Here is a 22510-nt window from a genome sequence, read left to right as displayed (position 1 = left end):
TAGATTACAGACATGGATAGAGGATTCTCAAATTCTCTCCGATTCTCAGGCAGGCTTCAGAAGAGGGTTGAGTACAATAGACCAGGCATTTAGGTTCAACCTTCTTTGCTGGAAATACCTCTCACTTAATAAAAGCCATTTGTATGTAGCTTTCATCGATTTAAAAGCTGCCTTTGATATGGTACCTCGGGATACATTATGGAAAGTCATGGAGAGTTATCAACCCAACAATGAACTACTAAGACTGATTAGATATCTACATGAAGGGACTTATGCTCATGTGCGCTGGTCAGAAAGCGGCGATCTAACGGAAGCTATACCTGTCGATAGAGGGGTTAGGCAGGGGTGCATTTTGGCACCTACACTGTTTAACCTTTACATCAACAGTGCTGCGGACCAATTGCTACATTGTAATCATGATGCCCCAAGGTTAGCTGGAGCCCCCGTTCTCATTTTAATGTTCGCCGATGACACTTTATTAATTTCAAGAACACCTATGGGCTTACAAAATGAATTGGACACCTTTTATAATTTTTGCTCTAGCAGAGGACTTGAAATTAACCCAACAAAATCAAAGTTCATGGTTTTTAACCCGCATAAACTATTTAGGGGAAAAATGATGATAGCAGGCCAACCATTGGAGAGAGTCAGCCAATTTGATTATTTGGGGATTAGGCTAAGTGACGACCAACGTTGGTCGGCACAGATCAGGAAGAGTCTGACAGTACTTAGGCAAAGGTCAACATTGATAGCGAGGAAAATAGCCAATACTTCGGAAGGGGAGATAACACCTGCCATCACCGTTTACAAAGCAGTGGCAGTAGCAGCCTCAATTTATGGTGCTGAGCTTTGGGGACATACTAACTCTAGGTGTCTGACCACGGTAGAAAACCGCTTTATACGAAACTTCCTGAAGTTGCCGATGAGCACCCCTCTGACCCCGCTCAGATTTGACTTAGCCCTAAATTAAATACATAATGAAATTGCACTAAGACCACTAATGTATTGGATTCGTCTTTGGACCTCAGAGTATCGGTCCACCCTCCATATAGCATTAGATGAATTTCTCGTAAGTGACAGCGTACTAAAGATCCCTTGGTTCAGACACATTAGAGATACGTGTAAATTCCTTAAGATGGAGGAGGTGTGGAGTGCTCCTCACAATTTGACCAAGGAAACAAAGGAGCGTGTAAAAAGGTGTTATTGGGAGAACATTTTGGCCCAAATTTGGTTAAAAAATCATGGCAGTCTGACCCTACAGTTTTTAGACCATAAATGCAGCCCCAAATTTGAGGCCTATATGGATAATGTAAATCCTCCCTATACTAAAACACTATTCATCAAGTTCAGACTAGGGACCCTCCCGCTCAAGACATTTACAGCGCAATGGAGATCGGAGGACTGCAATTTAATATACTGCCATCATTGTCAAAAGACAAAAGAGTCACTTGCGCACTTTATGTTTTTCTGCCCTAGATATCTGGTACCTAGGAAAAAGTGGATTGCTCCGTTATGTAGGGCAGTTGGGATAAGGGAATGGAATACAGCATTATGATTTCTAACAACTGACACAAATGATAAAATAGTTTTTTCTGTTGCGAGATATTTGCGAAGTGCATGGGCCATAAGAACAAGAGAATTATTATAAACATGTATTTTTAACACATTGGTTTTAGATCATATTTATTTTATATAACAGGTCTTAACTGGCTGAAGCTAAAGACACAATGGTTGGGACCTTCAGCTTTTAAGAATAATGATGATTTGCTCTGTTTTTTTTTTTACAACTTTATGATCCCATTATTTTTCTAGGACTCTTAAAGTAAACTAGGGAATTTCCTCCCTTTATACCAAACAACTGAGATAAATGATAAAACTGGTTCCTCAGCAGTGAGGTACTTGTAGAATATAGGGAGATATGAACAAGAGAATTGTTATAATCACGTGTTTTTAATAATTTGGTTTTAGATTATATTTATTTTGATAAGTTTTAATTGATGGGAGTCAAATTACAATGATCTAATATTTTTATTCCTTTTGGGACGTTAAAATTTTAACAATAGTTTATATTTGTGTATCTTTCAGGATTCCCAAAGTAAACTGTGTCATCAATCGACATGTTGCACAATCATGTTATGTTTTGTATTGTCTACTTTTATGGCTTCCAGCCGAAATAAAGTTATAAATTGAATTGAATTGACTACTCTGTCCATGGTGTAAAGATGACATGTCTGGTTGCATAATGTCAGTTGCAGAAATGATGTTGAGAGTGTTAATGCAATTGAACAAGGTGGTAATCCCATTATCTAAAACGGCTAATGCTTTCTGTAAGTTTTCCTGATTTATTTGCCTTAACGGGCTGCGGCTTCTTGTTGTGAAAATTTTCAAATCTCGTTTTAAATTGCATATCAGAAGCTATTTTTATGCTGTCTTCTAGGGCCTAACAGACAATCTTGTAAGTCTGTGTTATTGTACAGGAGACTGAGGTGTTCTTTTACAGCATCTAGTAAGGAACAGTTTAACTATTGCTGGTATAGTTTTTCTACACTGTGTGTTGTCACAATACCCGAATGTTCTGGTGACACATAGTGAGGGTCCGGTCTGTTTGTTCGAAAAACCCCTGCGCGCATGACAACCATTTGTGTTCACTGGCCACAATAACCACCCGCCAGGACTTGAAAGTGATGTGTTAAATGTTCAATTTAAAACCCACCCATTTAGCTAATCTTCAGTTGCATTAATGTGTTTTTGCCATTTGAAATGGTTTTGCAGGAGTGGGGATACTGGGCACATTTAATTCTTAAATTTTTGCCAAGCCTAAACAACTTTTCTGCTGCACTGTGTCATTAACAAATATAATTTGTAAAGGTATCAGGCAAGCTCTAAACAAAGCTTCCCTTTCCTCGGTCTGCAAATGTTTAGTTTCCCAAATGCTCTTTAAGTCAATCGACTTAATCCAATATACATAGCCTTCTATAGCCAACCAGTAAACAACGGAATCAGAATAAATCAATTTTGTATCAGTCAGCAATACATTGTGCATTTCCATTACAAGCAACTTGAAGTAATATGCTGCAGCATCTTTAACAGTGTGCCCAGAAAAATATGTAAACTCCCCACTTGTGGGGTAGGACAATGTTACCATTGTGCATAGCTAAAAATAGTATTTTCGGTTGCTTGCTGTGTGAATAAAATGATGTCCATAATATTTATAACAGAACATATCACAAAACAGGTCTTTTGTCTGTAAATATCTTGGTTTTAGGACCCCATACACCAGTTTAATTGCAGAGCATTCAGGAAGGTAATGACAATGTATCAGTAAGAAAAGAACGTTGACAGACCCAATCCAAAGAAGAAAGGCAAGTAAAAGCCACAGATAGTTCCATGGATGAATGACATTATTTTGTTTGAGCCAATTTATCAGCTTGACGGTGGTTTTGAGGAAGAAGTGGATGAGTCAAAGGAGGAATCATCTTGATTGGCAAAGTATCCAGAAGCAGTTAGTGCAAAATCTGGAGTCGTGTTAGGAGTTGGAGAGCTGACAGAAGTCTCCCTTGGTGGTTCATAGTAGACAATTCCATCTTTTTGAGTTGCATTTGTGTAGGAGCCTTCATTACTTCTCATGTTTGTTGTTGTAGATGAAGATAGATGAAGACTAATGAAAGATCATTTTGCACCCTCCCCAAGCTTCGGAAAGTTTCAGCATTGCTGCTCAAAACATGTAGAGGAACGGCCTGGTCTGTAGTGAGAAGGATTCAGGAACTACCCAGGAGTCCACTCGGTCTGCTGTGGGTGATCGGCCATGTGGTATATGGTGACATTATCAATAAGACAATTTTCTTTTGATCCTGGCAGCGGTGGTAGAATAACAGTTCTGGTACATTGTATTCCCAGGACTGGAACTGGTGCACAATATGATGGACCAAACTCTTTTTTTCACAGCAGTCGTTTCTAGGACTTGATCCCTAGTCTTCGGAATCCGGGCAGTTGATGTTATTGGTGCATCCCTTAGCCCCAAGGAGGCAGCTCAGACAGACACGTTTTCATCTCTGTTGTAATTCCTGCGAGACAGTGACACATTCATATATGTCAAAAGGTGTGTCTGCGGCCTCTCTGCCAGACAGTCAAGATCTGAAACATAGATTTGTGTCCCAAACAGCACCTCAAACGGGGTGTGCCCTCCCAAGGACCTCCTGGGCAGAGCAGATTATTAACAGCTCTCTGGACTCCATGCATGTGACTAGGCCAAATACAATCATGTATAATACTGTCCCTGTTAAGGATTGCTTTAAGCCTCAATGACTGTCTAGTGGGCATGCACAAAGCCCAGCTGGCCTTTACCCCAGATGTGTATTTAGAGACAAGCAGAGGGACAGAATGGATAAAGTAAGAAAATGCCAACTTTAAACATGGTATTTTGAGACTTTCAATTAAAAATCCGACTCCACCATAATTTGTGATTTTAAATTGTGAGTCCAGGGACACAAAATCCCAGGTACCTTTCTATTCCCAATTGGAAATTACACCTAAAAGATGTTTTAGGGTAATACCAACACTATCCCATGGGAGGGATAGCCCTTGCAATAATGAAAAACAAACGTAAGAGTTTTTCACTATCTAGACATGTTAAGTTTAATAGTGCATGTCCAACTTTTGTCACATCACTCTGAAAGTGGAACATGTTCCGGGAACGGATACCCTAAGCAGAACAGAGAAACAATGCCACAAGTGGGAACTGAATCGGAGGCAATTTCTGCAGATGTTTCATTAATGGGTTACTCCAAATCTAGATCTCTTTGCCACCTTTTAAAAGAAAAAATGCAGGACGTAGGCAGCAGATTTCCACAGAAGTAATCCTGGAGAAATGCGTTCCAGTTCGCTTAGACAGGAATGTTCGCTTATGCGTTACCTCCTTTTCCATGGATCCCAAAGGTCATTCACCAGATGAAGCAAGAACCTTGCCGTCTGATTCAGTGTAGCCAAGGCAGTACTGGTTCACAGAGCTTTTTCTCCTTTCATAGTGTCTGCATTTTCCATTCCAGCCGCCGGAAGACCTTCTCTCAATGAACAAAGGTTAGATTGTCCAGCCGCAGATACGTCCACTAAGCTTGCCAGTTTGGCTCCTCATGACAATGAATTTAGAAGCCTACATTTTCTAGAGGATTGCAAGTCTGGTCTCCAGCAGTCTTGTGCGGACACCACATGCAAGTGTTAAGCTGCAAAATGGGAAAGATTTTGTTTGTGGTGTAACTGTAATTCTCTGACCACTTTCCGCTACTCCAAAGCAAATACTCCCTTATCTGTTACACCTAGCGAATCAGATCTTGCACAGATCTCTATAAGGGTTCATGTGGCTGCTTTTTCCCAATTTCCAAGATGAATAAGAAAACTATTGTTATTGTCCAATCAACTAATTAAAGGGTTCATGAAAGGACTGTTTAGAGTATTGCCTCAGGTGAAGTCTCCTGTGGTATGGCAGCTTATCACAGTCTTATCTCAGCTCATGAGGAATCCTTATGAACCAATTCATCAAGCGGACATGAAATACGTTCTCTTGAATGGTGGCCTTTCTCTTGGCACTTTCGTCTGTCAGGAGGATCAGTGAGATTTATGCGTTGACGATTCATGAATCATACTTACAGTTTCGGGCTGACAGAGTTGTATTATAAACTAACCCTGAGTTTATTCCGAAAGTACCAACAGAATTTAAACTGAATGAACATATAATTTTGCGAGTGTTCTTCAGTAAACCATCATCCACAGCAGAGAGTGTTACACTCTCTAGATGTCAAACGCTGTCTCAAGTCCTACCTCCATAAAACCCAGACTAACCAATTTGATCAACTCCATATATAATTTGTCCTCAGAGGAAGTGGTCGTCTTTATCATGGGCAAGTATTGCTCTGTGGGTTTCTGCATCCATCATCTTTTGTCATGAAAAAGCAGGAGAACCATTTGCTGTAGAGGTGAAAGTGCAATGTACAAGGAAGGCTGCTGCTTCTTCAGCCCTGTTTGTGGGAGTATTGTTGCAAGACATCTACAGGGTTTACCAGTTTCATCAAGGTGAAACTGCCATGGAAAAGCTGTCAGAAATTGGAGTTGTGGTCAGCATGGTGGTGATGCCATGGGCACCGCTGTGGCTGACCACGACTCCTAACGCCACCACCACACCTGGATCTGTGACCCCCGGCTGTGGTGGTGGTCTCCTACCGGTCAGAGCGCCAGGAGGGTGGCGGTCCGACCACCACCTTGAGTTTGGTAATCTCAAGACCACCAAACTCGTAATGAGGCCCTTAGAAATTTTTGTCTCGCCACTCACTAACCCCATGTTTAATTTTTTTCCCTTCATCTTTCGGTTCCGGGTGCAGAAGTCCAGAAATACAGAGAGTCCACAATTTGACTTATATTACAATATATGTAAAAAAATAGCTTAGTGTTTGTATTACTTTCATAAAGTTTTTACCTTAATTTGACATTATTGTTAATGGATCGTCTTAAAACCTCAAACATGGGTGATTTGAAATTGACAATTTTGCTATCTAAATGACGTAATATGTGTCTGGGTTTGTGTAATAAACAAGCTAATTGATATTGCCTTTCAATGCTGTTACCTAACAGTTTGACTTTAGCAATGTTTTTTGCTGATGTTGTGCATTGACAAAAAGAAAAAAAAACACTTGTTTGCTGATGTGGGCCCACATCAACAAAATCAACCCATGCAGAGTAATGACAAGTAGATGTGCTTGCATGAACATGCATGTGCACATATGCATCTTAATGCATCTAACATTTCTCACTTTTTTCTTGTTCTAATATTTACTTTACTGCTCCAAGGTAGTGGACACCAATCTTGGGATTGTACATTATAAAAATATGTATAAAGCACATTAACGATATAAAGAAGCAGCCTGGCAGCAAACTGGAGCTGCCGGCCCCTCCAGCAATATTTATTTATTTATTTTCAGAAGTAGGAGCTGTGGGGGATGTTTGAGTAATGGCAGCGTGAGTGGCAGTGTGTTTGTGGGGGAGCAACTGAGGAGCTATGTGGGTTTTAAATATTACAAATAAAATAATTTTGGATGGTTGGGAGAAGCCTCAGAAGAGCTGTGGGGAGCAACACGGAGAGCACTGGGAGCTGGGTTTTGAGGATGAAAGCAGCACACAACGCATAGGGGAAGAAAACACATGCATATGCATGGAGTGCTTAAGAAACATAAACAATTTATTTACTGAATGTAAGCAGTGGAATTCATCCAATCAAAACGATAGTAAAGAAGCTGTGCATCAGGGGAGGGCCAAACATTAGAGAAAGAAAAAAAACTATCCAAATGGAAACAAGAAAATGAGACTGACAAGAAAACCAACCAACAGTAAGCCCAAAGTCCACTGTACGTATAGGTATTGTCTACAAAATCTGCAGGAATTGCTTGCTAGAAGCAGTCTATAGGTAAAAGCTAAAAAAGAGTGCCATTGCTTTTAAAATGCATAAATATGCAACCATCTTATGCAGCTTTTAGTGCGTGGTGGTGAATCCCTGTGGCTTTTAATAGGCTAAGGTATCTGTGAAGGACTGACATTACACATTCAAAGAAAAGAAATGCAATAGTCAAAATAGGAATCAGTATGTCAAATATTTCTTTCAATTTCTTTTGCAGATCTAAGTCTTTTTCGACCAGTATACGCACCTAAGGATTTCCTTGAGGTATGTAATATTGAATGCTTCAGCTGGTGAATATATATCTCATGCACAGTGTTCCTTAAAGAACCTCATTATTTCCACAACTAGAGGATGAACAGAGTTCTAACATTTTGTTATCCATGTTTGATTCTTGGAATAATGTAGCATAACATGTATTAATTAAGCGCACATTCACCAATTGAGCCATAACATATATACATGTACTGTTAGCAAACTAAGCTATGGAGGATGAAAGGCTTAGTTGTCCTGTGGGGATTTAAACCTCTGAACAGGGTGTCAAACACAGATCTCTGTTGTGTGTGCACTGGTACTCAGAGCAATCATACCCATATAGTCAGTTTGCATGGGAAGTCAGTACTGACAATTCTCTGTGGCTCAGATGTACTAAAGGGATAAATACCAGCTTTGCGAGCACAGAACTCCTTGTTAGTATAAACCAAAAACATTTTATGATTCCAAAGTATTTTCCAATTCATAAAATTGATTTGCCACCCATGCCAAATCACAATTTGGAAGGGGCATAAAGGATCCTTCTTTCCAGATTGTGCCTTGGTATTCAATAGGTCAGTGGCCTGCAACCACAATTCTGGTCAAATTCCATTGTTTAGTGACTGATACCCCAAAGGAGGTGATAACTGATTCACAAAGGAGGAGGAATCTTTGGAGATCGTGGTAGCAACCTTATTGGAGGGGAAGCAAGTGGTCCAGAGGACCATTGCCTGCTATTCTTGAAGGTATTCCACAGGAAAAACATTTTTTTAAAGCAACACTGGTTTCTTTAGGGGAACACTGCTGTTTAAAAAAAGTTTAAATTTAGAAATAGAAAAACATGGATAATGGCCTGAATGGGAAAGTAGACCACCATCTCTTGTAGCTAATCACAGGGGGTCACAAATTGTAACCTACTTAATATTTATTATGCATGTCATTTTGTGACCACTGTGAATGGTGATTTTGGAAATCGACCTATGTGATAGAGACTTCTAGCTGCAGCTTCCTTACCTTTATATTCCCTGGCGTCCGCTTCAAATCCGCGGCATCGTTCGGATCCGCGTGCGTCAACCAGATCCGCTTGCATCGTCAGCGTCGGCGCACGTACGTCAGTTCTTTTCCTTCCGGGGCAGTTAAGCGCAGTTCCGGAAAGAGCTACCCTTCTTTGACGGTTTGTCGAGGCTTTTTTGACTGTTTGAAGTCATGTCTTCAAGAAAGACAGGGTTCAAGCCGTCTGTGACGGACCCGCACCGTGTTTGTCTTTGGTGCCTGGAGAAGGACCACAATTTCACCTCGTGCTCCGACTGTTGGGCCATGGCGCCAAAGGCCTTGAGGGAGAGATCCCTCAAGCTTCTTGTGGCCCGACATTCGTCTTCGGTCGGCGCGACTCCGCGGAGGTCACAGTCTCGCAGTAGGAGGAGGTCTTGCACCGCTCCTGGAGCCCCAAGTCCTCTTCCTCGCATTCGAGGTCATCCGAAGGTAAGAGGCACAAGAAGAAGAAGAAGTCCAAGCGGACTTCGTCTTCGCCACACCCGTCGGGCGGCGAGGCGTCTAGGGAACGTCGACGTTCCTAGCGCGGTTCCGCGGAGCCGTCGCCAGGGTCGACTCTGCGTCTTCCCCCCTTTCCAGGGACTGGATCGACCCCGCTCAAATAAAATAATTTTACAAGGCCATGCGTCTCGTTTTTGAGCGGGCTGCACCCTCGGGTGGGTCTTCGGGCCCTGCGGGGTCAGGAGGGGCCCCTTCGGATTCGACGCCGGCGGCTTCGGCCTCGGCGCCGAAGGGGACCCCAGGATCCGATACTGGATCCGGACCGGCGCCGGTCCCTCACAGTCGACCTCCTTCAGCGCCGGGTCCGACGTGGACGATTCCGCCACCGGCGCCCACCGTTGGCAGCCCCATCCTTATTCCGGATGATCCGGAGCCGGAGCGACGTCGTACGACGTCGACTCTGACTTCGACGGAGCCAATTCGGCCCAGATCATTGTCTGAGCATTATTTAGATCAGCCAGACACAGGAGAGGAATGGGAGGGGTCTGAGGGCACTTTAGAATGTGGATTACAACAGGACTGGTATGAGGATCTAGGTGGAGGCCAGTGGACTGGACACGTCTCCAGATACTGGTATGCTCTGTCCTCCTAATGTGGCTACAGAGGAGGGTGCTTCTTTTGCTATGGTGGTGGGTAGGGAAGCTGAAGTCTTGGACCGAGATTTGCCTACGGTGCCAGTCAGGACGAATATCCTGACAGAAGTGCTTCAGCCGGAGGTGACAACATCAGAGCCGATGTTGCCCTTCAATGAGGCTCTTACAGACGTCCTTCTGGGTACGTGGTCCAAATCCAGCACAGGGGCTCCTGTGAATAGGACGGTCGGCGCTGCCATAGACCCGCTCTGAGCGGCCCTAGTTTCCTGACTCAACACCCCACTCCTGAGAACTTGGTTGTCCAAGCCTCTACTTCCCATGGTGCCTTCCCTTCCGCTCCCCCGGATAGGGAATCCAAGAGGCTGGACCAGCTTGGGAAGAAGATGTTTTCTTCCACCAGCCTGCCATTGAGGTCCGTAAACACCTCTTGCCTATTGGGCAGTTATTCCCATACTTTATGGGATACGGTGGCACAGGTGCTGCCCCAGGTCCCGTATGGCGTACGGGACACTCACCCAGGCTGTCAAGGATGGGAGAGATGCAGCCAAGTTTACGATCCGGTGTGGTTTGGACATGACCGACTCGCTGGGCAGAGCGATTTCATCGTCAGTGGCCCTACGTCGCCACGCCTGGCTACGTTCTACTGGTTTCTCAGGGGATGTCCAGTCCAGCTTGATGGACATGCCCTTTGATGGCTCTCGCCTTTTTGGCAAAAAGGCAGACTCCACGCTTGAGAGGTTCAAGAATTCTCGAGCCACGGCCAGATCCTTGGGCCTTTCAGAGCCAGCACGACAGCAGTCTGTCTTTCACCCCTTTCGAGGCTTCGGAAGGGGCGTGGTACCACACCAGCCACAGTTCAGCCACCGTCCTCAGGCTTCACAACATCCCAGAAGAGGATGTGGTCGTGGTACCATCAGACCCAGAGGGTCTGGCCAGAGGTCGGCCGCCACACAGCCCCCCTCCACTGCGCCCAAACCCTCCTAGTATGGTTCTGCAGGATCACATCCGTCCAGTTGGAGGGAGGATTCGTTTTCATCTCCCTCACTGGCTTTCAATCACAATGGACAAGTGGGTCCTGCAGATCATACGGAAGTGCTACTCCCTTCCCTTCCAGTCTTTCCCTCCTTCTGTCCCTCCAACAAAGGAATGGCTGATGGAGGACCATCTGGCTTTGCTCCATGAGGAAGTTACGGCTCTCTTGGCCAAGGGAGCCATAGAAAGAGTCCTGATACCAGAAGTAGGCAGTCGTTGTTATTCCCGCTACTTTCTGATTCCCAAAAAGATCAAAGGCCTTCGCCCTATCTTGGATTTAAGGGACGTCAATCTCTTCCTCAAGAAGGAGAAATTCAAGATGCTCACTCTTGCTCAGGTTTTGTCTGCCCTAGACCAAGGAAATGGATGGTAGCGTTGGAGTTGCAGGATGCGTATTTCCACATTTCTATCCTGCCAGCCCACAGGCGTTACCTGCGGTTCAAGGTGGGCCACGAGCACTTTCAGTTTACCGTGCCTCCTTTCTGTCTCACCAGTGCCCCTCGGGTGTTCACAAAGGTGATGGCGGTGGTGGCAGCTCATCTGCACAGGTCAGGGATTTCAGTCTTCCCCTACCTAGACGATTGGCTGTTGAAGGCTTCTACGCCCCAGGCTCTCGTCACCCACCTCCAGACGACGGCAGACCTCCTGCATTCGCTGGGGTTCACTATGAATGTGCCGAAGTCACACCTGACTCCCTCTCAGAAGCTCACTTTAATCGGAGCTGTTCTGGGCACAGTGCAGTATCGGGCTTATCCTCCATAAGAGCGGGTCCATGATATTCAGGTTATGATACCGATGTTTCGGCCTCTATCCTGGATTTTGGTGAGATAGACTCTGAGGCTGTTGGGACTCATGGCTTCCTGCATCCTATTGGTCAAGCATGCCAGATGGCGCATAAGGGCTCTGCAGTGGGACCTGAAGGTCCAATGGGCACAGCATCAGGGAAATCTTACCGACGTGGTTCAGATCTCGGAGGGGACTGCAAAAGATCTGCAGTGGTGGTTAGTGAACTGCGATTGGGTCAAAGGCAGACTCCTCTCCCTTCCCCAACCAGATCTAACCGTAGTGACAGATGCGTCACTTCTAGGATGGGGCGGCCATCTGGGAGAGGTGGATATCAGAGGTCACTGGTCTCCGGCGGAATCTGGGCTCCACATCAACTTGCTGGAGCTTCGGGCGATCCGGCTAGCATTAAAAGCATTTCTTCCTGTTGTGAAAGGGAAGGTGGTGCAGGTGTTCACGGACAACACTACCGCAATGTGGTACTGCAACAAGCAGGGCGGTGTGGGGTTGTGGACCCTTTGTCAATAGGCTTTACGTCTCTGGACATGGCTGGAACAGCAGGGCATGACCCTGGTGGTTCAACACCTGGCAGGTTCTCTGAACGCCAGGACAGACAAGCTCAGCCGAAAATGCTTAGAGGATCACGAATGGTGTCTCCATCCGGAGGTGGCGCAAGGACTCTTTCAGCAGTGGGGAGAGCCTTGGTTAGATCTGTTCGCCTCCGTAGAGAACGTGCAATGTCAGCAGTTTTGCGCGTTGGAGTTTCCAAGGGAGCTATCTCTAGGCAACGCTTTTCGTCGCGAGTGGAGTTCAGGCCTCCTGTACGCCTTTCCGCCTATACCACTTCTGCCTAGAGTTCTCAAGAAAATCAGGAACGACCTGGCCCAAGTAATCCTAGTGGCTCCAGATTGGGCACGGAGAGTTTGTTATCCAGATCTTCTCAAAATGAGCATCGGTCCTCCAATCAGGCTGCCTCTTCGTGAGGATCTTCTGTAGCAGCAGCAGGGGAAGGTTCTCCACCTGAACCTGTCAACTCTGCGCCTTCATGCGTGGAGATTGAGGGGCGACAGTTGATGGTTTATGACCTCCCTCCCGAGGTCTGTGATGTCATTCTGGCAGCCAGACATCCCTCTACTAAGTCGATCTACCCCTACCGTTGGAAACGTTTTGTTTCGTATTGTACAGAGAGGTCTATTGATCCTCTTTCTTCTTCTCTGTCTAACATCCTTTTGTTTATATTGTCGCTCGCCCAGCAGGTTTCCTCCTTAGGGACTCCCAGGGGCTATCTTGCAGCCTTATCGGCTTTTCTTCAGTTGCCTGATCAACCATCTCTGTTTAAATCACCTATAGTACAGAGGTTTTTGAAAGGACTTGTGCATCTGTTCTCGCCTGTGCCTTTCGTTATGCCCCAGTGAGATCTTAATCTGGTTCTTACCTTCCTTCTGTGTGCTCCCTTCGAGCCCTTACATAACTGTCCTCTCTGGCTGCTCATTATTAAAACAGCTTTTTTGGTGGCAATTACATCTGCCAGGAGAGTGAGTGAGCTGCAGACTTTATCTTCAAAGCCACCATATCTCACAATATATCCAGACAAGGTAGTATTAAGAACTCGTGCCTCTTTCCTCCCTAAGGTGGTGACCCCTTTTCATCTGGGTCAAAATATCACCCTGCCCACCTTCTTTGCACCACCGCATCCCTCTAAGGAAGAGGAGCGTCTCCATCGGCTGGACCCCAAAAGAGTGTTATCGTTCTACCTTGACCGCACTAAAGAGTTCCGGGTGGACGACCAACTCTTTGTGGGGTACGTTGGTGCAAAGAAGGGTCGGGCGGTGCAAAAACGATCCATTTTGCGCTGGGTTGTTCTCTGTATAAAGATCTGCTACGCTTTGGCAAAGAAGCAGCCTCCCGAGGGCTTGAGAGCTCATTCTACTAGGGGGAAAGCTGCTACCACTGCGTTAGCACGTGGCGTACCGGTGGTGGACATCTGTCAGGCTGCAACGTGGGCTTCTTTGCACACGTTTGCAAAACACTACTGCCTGGATAGCCAGGTTAGAAGAGAGGGGCATTTTGCCTGGTCTGTTTTGCAGGACTTCCTAGTGTAAAAATCTCCTTCAGACCCACCACCAGGGGTTATAGCTTGGGTAATTATTCTAACGTAAGGAAGCTGCAGCTAGAAGTCTCTATCAGATGAACAAGTTACTTACCTTCGGTAACTAGGTATCTCGTAGAGACTATCTAGCTGCAGATTCCTTACACCCACCCAAGCCTCCCCGCTCTGTGGATATTTTTATACAGATATATATATATATATATATATATATATATTTATATATATATATATATATATATATAGGGAGTGCAGAATTATTAGGCAAATGAATATTTTGACCACATCATCCTCTTTATGCATGTTGTCTTACTCCAAGCTTTATAGGCTCGAAAGCCTACTACCAATTAAGCATATTAGGTGATGTGCATCTCTGTAATGAGAAGGGGTGTGGTCTAATGACATCAACACCCTATATCAGGTGTGCATAATTATTAGGCAACTTCCTTTCCTTTGGCAAAATGGGTCAAAAGAAGGACTTGACAGGCTCAGAAAAGTAAAAAATAGTGAGATATCTTGCAGAGGGATGCAGCACTCTTAAAATTGCAAAGCTTCTGAAGCGTGATCATCGAACAATCAAGCGTTTCATTCAAAATAGTCAACAGGGTCGCAAGAAGCGTGTGGAAAAACCAAGGCGCAAAATAACTGCCCATGAACTGAGAAAAGTCAAGCGTGCAGCTGCCACGATGCCACTTGCCACCAGTTTGGCCATATTTCAGAGCTGCAACATCACTGGAGTGCCCAAAAGCACAAGGTGTGCAATACTCAGAGACATGGCCAAGGTAAGAAAGGCTGAAAGACGACCACCACTGAACAAGACACACAAGCTGAAACGTCAAGACTGGGCCAAGAAATATCTCAAGACTGATTTTTCTAAGGTTTTATGGACTGATGAAATGAGAGTGAGTCTTGATGGGCCAGATGGATGGGCCCGTGGCTGGATTGGTAAAGGGCAGAGAGCTCCAGTCCGACTCAGACGCCAGCAAGGTGGAGGTGGAGTACTGGTTTGGGCTGGTATCATCAAAGATGAGCTTGTGGGGCCTTTTCGGGTTGAGGATGGAGTCAAGCTCAACTCCCAGTCCTACTGGCAGTTCCTGGAAGACACCTTCTTCAAGCAGTGGTACAGGAAGAAGTCTGCATCCTTCAAGAAAAACATGATTTTCATGCAGGACAATGCTCCATCACACGTGTCCAAGTACTCCACAGCGTGGCTGGCAAGAAAGGGTATAAAAGAAGGAAATCTAATGACATGGCCTCCTTGTTCACCTGATCTGAACCCCATTGAGAACCTGTGGTCCATCATCAAATGTGAGATTTACAAGGAGGGAAAACAGTACACCTCTCTGAACAGTGTCTGGGAGGCTGTGGTTGCTGCTGCACGCAATGTTGATGGTGAACAGATCAAAACACTGACAGAATCCATGGATGGCAGGCTTTTGAGTGTCCTTGCAAAGAAAGGTGGCTATATTGGTCACTGATTTGTTTTTGTTTTGTTTTTGAATGTCAGAAATGTATATTTGTGAATGTTGAGATGTTATATTGGTTTCACTGGTAATAATAAATAATTGAAATGGGTATATATTTTTTTTGTTAAGTTGCCTAATAATTATGCACAGTAATAGTCACCTGCACACACAGATATCCCCCTAACATAGCTAAAACTAAAAACAAACTAAAAACTACTTCCAAAAATATTCAGCTTTGATATTAATGAGTTTTTTGGGTTCATTGAGAACATGGTTGTTGTTCAATAATAAAATTAATCCTCAAAAATACAACTTGCCTAATAATTCTGCACTCCCTGTATATGATCTTGGCATTTTTGCCTTTCTGAAAGGCATGTAACAATTTTTACTTCAGACAGTCAAATAAAGAGATAAAATCCATATCTGTTGGTTCTTCCATGACTCTGCGCTTCTGGCGTGGAAAGTTGTGGGCAAAGAACTGACGTACGCGCGCCGAGACGGCGTCTATATAGACAACCGTGACGTCATAGACTGCTCCAGCGATGCATTCGGAGCTGGTCGACGCACGTGAATCCGAACGACGACGCCCGACGGCGCGCGCAGGGTACTTCTCAGCAGAAAGATTCCGGACTCGAAGCTGACGCCAGGGAATTTTAAGGTAAGGAATCTGCAGCTAGATAGAGTCTCTACCAGATACCTCGTTACCAAAGGTAAATAACTTGTTCAATAGCACATAGATCAGTTTGGAAAATCAGATACTGGTCCCAAAAAGTCCTTCCTCAATTTTTGACCAGTCCATTAGTACATCTGAGCGCATTGTATCTATAATATAGTTACTTCAGCATGCCAAAGGAAAGACTTTTTGGAAAGCAGAATGATACACAACATTCAGTCAAAATGCATGAGTGAGAAGAAAGTACTCCTCTCGGTGGAACCAAAACCCACTCTATTGTAAACTTTGTAGAATTCGTGTCAGTATGTCATGGGGACAACTGTGCTGTCAACCCAAACCTAGAACGGAAACCACACCACTTTTAGATATAACGTTTGATGGTTCATAGGCAGTAGAATTTTAGCAAAGGAATGCAGCATCAGTAGTATCTGAAGAAACCACATAGATACCAGGATTGCATACAGTTATATGACTAAATATTGTGAACAACAATATCGACTGACATGAACATTGTGTTAAAAATATAATTTGGAAAATATTGTATTTCTATAAAAATATTGTGTCAAAAATATAGTTGACAGACTACCATCCCAAGAAAGGAAAGACTATCTTTTTTTTATTTTAAATAAATGCAGATATTAACGTAATTGATTTAAAATAGTAAATTAGTTAAAAGATGTAATAAAAAATAAACAGATATTTACATGTAGTATTATATGTATTTGTGTGTGTGTGTATATTAGACATATAGCAACAATAACTAAGCAAAACATTTTAATTGAAATAGTAACTGTAAGGTTCAATTAGTATTCATATATAACTAAAATATATCACCTAATTTAAATATACAAATGAACATATAAAAATAGTTTCAATTAATACCTAATTAATAATATACAAATAATAGATATAGATATAGATATTTTGCAAAAATAATATTTTAACAATTTTAAAAAAATTATAAAAAGAACATTAACATAAAGTCCATTTAAAACTATTTATGAAAAATAAAACTTAAAGTAATATAATCAATATGGCAAAATTACTTTCAAACAAAAATACATGTTTCTTGCAACAATATAAACCTTTCAAAAAACAAAATATTGAAAAATAAAAACAAATGAAAATAAACAACAATATAAAAATATAATTGAAATATGTCTACGTCATGTCTAACCAACATTAGGAGCATGTTGGACTTTGAAGGGCTTAGGTTTACTCTTCCCACTCCAAATAAAGCAACAGAAGGGAAGGCATTGGACTTCCGAGAAGTTAGATTTGCTATTCCCCCTCCAATCTATACAAACATAGGAAAAGTGTTGGACTTTGGAGTGAATACGAATATCATTCCAATTCATAATCATTTTTCATAAAACATTTACCTAAAAACAGAAAACTATTGAAACATATTATAAAAAAATACTATAAAAATAAAAAATAATTTTCCAACAACATAGAACTTTAAATTAGACAAAATTTCTTACAACCTGAAAAAACACAATCACCAAAACATGATAGATAAAACAATATTTAAATGAATATATTTCTTAAAGCAAATGAAATCAAGGAAATAATAATTAAGGTATTCATTTTACAAATATTATTAAAAACATTAACATGCAGCAGTAAATACATAAATGATTGAAATAAATAATTGACAAAATACTTAAAAATACATAATTATTCATCAGTTAATCAATTAAATAAAATTACAAAATAATTAATGCCCTGACCTGGTTCCCTACAAAACAAACAGCCTGCTACTAATCTTTACAGAACTAACAAGTATAAAAATTAAATTAGCCTTTAAAACTAGCAAATCAAACTTAAATACAACTGCAAATAAACATGTACACAATTTACATCATGATTATCAATTAAATATTTAATGTGCAATAAAAGTAACATTTAAGTAAAATTAACTATAATTAATAACTTCGCACCCAATTCCCATGTGAACATAACAACCACTACATGATAAATTCCTAATTAAATTTAAAAAAAAACTTCAATAACACATTTAAAATTGCAAAGTATATTTTAAGAAATGATACCAATTATAGTAACTATACTAACACCTAAAATGAATATACTAACAAATATGGATATTCTGTTCTACATTATTTTAGTAGACATTATATTTTTGAGATGATAATCAAGTTCCACAATATTTCTGCCATTCACAGTTGTGTACACAACCTTAGTGAGGTGTGTCTTGAAATATACATACATTAGAAGAAACACTGGGTTTCCACAAATGCGGGTAAGGAACACATTTTTTGTGGCTCCCAGAAAATCATCTAACAGTGCATTCATCAGTTTAGCAATCTCTTCTAATTTACAAAATGTTTCCTACTGTGGATGCCAACACTTATGTTGCTGACAGTATGATCTATAATTTGATTTGTAAGATCATCTGTGATGTAAATCAGTGCATAGGGAAGTATTATATTGCAGATGTATTTATTGTTAGGTCTAAGTACTTGTGAACATGCAGATTAGTCACTTTAATGATCTCTCGCCTTGCTGTGTGGAAGCACTCTTTGTTGTGGGGTACTAACACTCATAAATGTCCATTCTAATTGTGGAAAGACAGATAGTCCCATAGATGCACTACATTTACTCAGTAATTCATGGATGCAAACACAACCTAATGCTATAGGATGGAATAGGTAGTAAGTCAATGTCTTGTGAATGTTTGGCAGCATGTATAATTTAGTTCATTTGGATGTGAAGTTTGCAAGAATCTCTAGTGTTAACACTGATCCTTTCTAATTCTCCAGCTCTGTTTAATATAATGTCCAGAGGTTTTTGAAATTCCTAAGTGGCATCACCTTGTAACTTCAAGTAAACATCAGTGCCATTCACATGCTCATTCAGTTTTTTTGTACTTTGTGTATATATAGTAAAAAGGGTGCCCCTTGTTCTGCCATCTGTAAGGTGATGTTGTGGTTCTCTGACAATGATTGTAATGTACCTCTGTCTTTTTGACAAAATTTAATGTGGCAATTACTTTCCTTAAACTCTAGTTTCTGCAAATTACTGTTACACATATCTCGAATTCTCCAGTGTTTTGTGGGATATAGGTGTTTCAAAGTACTCTTTTGTTTGAACTCTTATAGAGCCTATCACTGGAGTCCACATAGGTAGCTGAATGATTACTGAAGAACATGCCCCTCTAATTAATTAGTGCATGAATTTCTTTCGTCCCTTTCTGATCACATATTTTCCGTTTCATCACTTTGCATTTTAGAACACTACTGGAGGACTAACAATCCCTGTCTGAAATGCACTGGAGATACAAAATGACAATGAGTATGAGGGGACACATTGAAAACAGAGGTCATGATGAAACACATGTAGGCCATGAAAGTCGTGATAAGTAAATAGAATGCACACCATATTGGGATGATTAGCAAGATGAAGAAGTGAAAATGTTTTTCAGGAAACCACAATCCACAAGAAATAATTTGATTCAGAATTTTGCAAATGAGGTCGTGCGTCTATGGGACCACTTGTCTTATGACTTAGAATGGAAATTTAGAAGTTTTATACCTGCCATAACATTTGTATCATAATTTCATGGTCTTCAGTGAAGCTTGTTCCATGAAAAATGAGGGTTGTATTTTTCTTAGGACAAGGTATGGCAAAGCTTTAGGGTGCGACCTAGTGGTGGTACCAAATTAGTGCTAAAGCAGGGTTATTGATGAGGGCATGAGCATTACATGGTATTTGTTGAGTTACATCTGTAGAGCTGTCATAATTGAAATACTGGTTTTATTCGTAGACACTAGGGGCTTCATTACGAGTCTGGCAGGCCAATGACCGCCAGACCCGTGGTGACGGTTGGACCGCCTCACACTAGGCAGTCCAACTGCCACATTACAACTCTGGTGATCGGACTGCCAGGGGACCGCTGCCCCCGCCAGGAACATGGTTCCCGGCAGCATGACCGCAGTCTGAGTTGAGGTCTGCCACTGCAGCGATGCACTCAGTGCCGCTATGCTGATTACAGCTCAACTTTCCACCAGCCAGTTCATGGCGGGGATCCCACCAAGAACAGGCTAGCAGAAAGCCAGTGCAAGGGGCCACAGGGAGGCCCCTTTACTGCCCATACCCATACCTTTGCCCAGCACCTTCAGAATGTGCACTGTCTGCTGTCTCCCAGGGTGCTGTTGTGCTGCAGTGTTGTCCTTGGTTCCCCTAAGGGAGCCGAGACCAATACCGTAACACTGTTCCTGCTGGTCAGCTCGACTGTGGGAACGTCCTAATACAATGATCTCACCGGTCAGCCTGGCAGAATCATTGTAATACAACGGGAGTGGATGTTCACCGCCATCATGATGGCAGTGTCCTCCCCGCAAGTTTGGCAGTCGGCTTGTCCGACAGCCACACTCATATTGAGACCCTAGGCCATAACGTTTGTTTGATCTTCTTTCAACATAACTTTATCTATAGTGTCTTAGATGGAAAACTACTATTGCTAGCAGCATAGAAGATTTGTCTTTTTTCCATACATGGGTCAATATGTTACTCCCCTCAGAAATGTTATTTAAATTCATATACAGTGTCTAGCTCAACTTCAACAAAAATGATGTGTTGTGGGTAACCAAACTTGGCAAGTCATTCCTTGCTTCATAGCTTTTATCTTTGCTGTCATCATAGGTGTAACTCTTTTCTGTGCATTCAATCATTCCCTCATCTCTACTATTGGGTTCACTAAGAATAACCTCTTTAATAAGTATACAAACTTTAATTAAGTAATTTGTTAAATTAAATCATGTATGCATGTTTGACTCTGCCCCACCACACTTCTCCTGGCATATCAGCTTGCTTGCCAGCTATAACACCCTGCTTCCTGTACCTTCGCAACCTGACTGATGAGGCCCGGCATTTCTTTGCTCAGCAGTAAAATAAATTATTTATTTTAGTGCTCATGTTCTCCAAAGGCAGATGTTTCCCTGAATCAGACACAGAGAAAAATAGGGAAGTTACCTTGATACTTGTAGGGACAATAGATAACGTAATAAGAAGGACTCTGCCACATATGCGTTTCTGTCATGACTCATAGAACACCAACGGCCTCACACATAATCGCTGGTCCCAGAACAGTAGCAGTCTAAGGAAAAGGCTGATCCTTGAACTACGCTCACTGGTGAGTGAAGGGACAGTCTTCTAAATGGACATACTGAAATGGTGTTCGTATTTGGTAGACATCTTGGAATGGTGTGGCTTTGCTTGCCTCTGGACTTTCAATATCTTAGCTGTCTCAGACAATTGTTCACCACAAGTGATTTCAAAATGAAACAAAGGCGCTGTGCTCTATACTACACGCTGCAGCAATAAGAAATAAACACAGATGAATTTGCAAGTTTGAGAACTCAAGGATGCTATTGGCGGGCCCCTCCATCTTAGTTGCCCCCCAGAACTTCCTCACTCAAAAGATTTCTGCCTAAATTAACAGTGTAGGAAAGTAGCACCTTTCTGGTATAGTTACCCCCAACTTTTTGGGTCAGTGTGTTTAGATTGTAGTACACTGGGAGCTTGCTAGCCATGACCCCAGTGTCAGTGCTCTATCATCTAAATTTAGCATTGGTACACCAGTGACCCCACATGGGCTGCAGCATGTATTTTGCCACCGATTGGGGTCCATGCAAATTGCAGCCTGTGTGAAATGGTGCATGCACCTTTCACTCCAGATATAAGGTTTGCCTGATATCATGGTCACTGCACTACAACTCTGTAAGTCACCCCTAAGGTGCGCCCTTCAGCCCAAGGGCAGGGTGCATGGTTCTGAGTGTGAGGGCACCCCTGCATGAGCAGAGGTGTACCTACAAACCCCAGACTACATTTCCTGGGCTTTGTAAGTGCGGGAAAGCCATTTTAAGTTATGTAGTGGACACTGGTCAACACGAGTTGTCGAACTACATAATGACTTCACCGAACATAGGCATGTTTGGTATAAAACATGTTGGGATCATGCAACTACATTGATTCCAGTGCTAGATGCATGAAATAAGGTATTCTGGGGGTTCTATAGGGAATATCCCAAAGTCTGCCTGTACAGCCTTCCAGGGTCTGCCTGCCAGCCCATGCTGCTGCCGACCTTCTGCCCTCCTGCTGTTGAGCCTAACTCAGGCAGGTGAAGGCTTAACAAATGATTTCCTGTAAGATAGAGGTGTGACCACCTCTTCTCTAGAAATAGGAGTTCCTGGCCTGGGGTAGTGGTGCCTCTGAGCGCCACCAGACTGCTTTGAAAGGTACATTTTGTGCTCTTCCTGCATAAACCAGAATACACCAGTGCAGAAAGTCCTCGGTCCCCACTCTGGCACGAAACTACACAAAGGACAGGTGAGTGACCACCCCCTGTCCAGCTCCTCCCCTAGGTAGGTGCACAGAGCTCTGCCAGGTGGCACTTGATTCTGCTATCTTGGAAATAAGATGAGCAGAGGCCCCTGAGAGCATCTGACTGGTTAGTCCAGCTGGGTGACATCTCTGACCACCTCTGATAGGTGGGTCACTGCAGTAAGTGTCCAACACCCTTCCCTGGTTACTTAAGGGCTCCCCTAAGGGAAGGACTCCAGATTTGTCTGCAAGACTTTAGGAACCATC

At 42.8% G+C, this 22510-nt stretch overlaps 1 protein-coding gene across 1 annotated transcript in view; it reads left to right on the top strand.

Annotated features, from left to right (window-relative positions):
• Window positions 1–22510, top strand: part of TBC1D19 (TBC1 domain family member 19) — a 921320-nt gene that overhangs the window by 302662 nt on the left and 596148 nt on the right. Inside the window, exon 7 of the mRNA XM_069202139.1 lies at window positions 7659–7705. Coding sequence (XP_069058240.1) covers window positions 7659–7705 — 47 coding nt within the window. The remainder of the gene's footprint in view (window positions 1–7658; window positions 7706–22510) is intronic.

This window comes from Pleurodeles waltl, chromosome 1_2 (assembly GCF_031143425.1).
Source record: "Pleurodeles waltl isolate 20211129_DDA chromosome 1_2, aPleWal1.hap1.20221129, whole genome shotgun sequence".
Lineage (NCBI taxonomy): Eukaryota > Metazoa > Chordata > Amphibia > Caudata > Salamandridae > Pleurodeles > Pleurodeles waltl.
The sequence above is the reverse complement of the archived record's forward strand: the minus strand, read 5'-3'. Positions and strand labels throughout refer to the sequence as shown.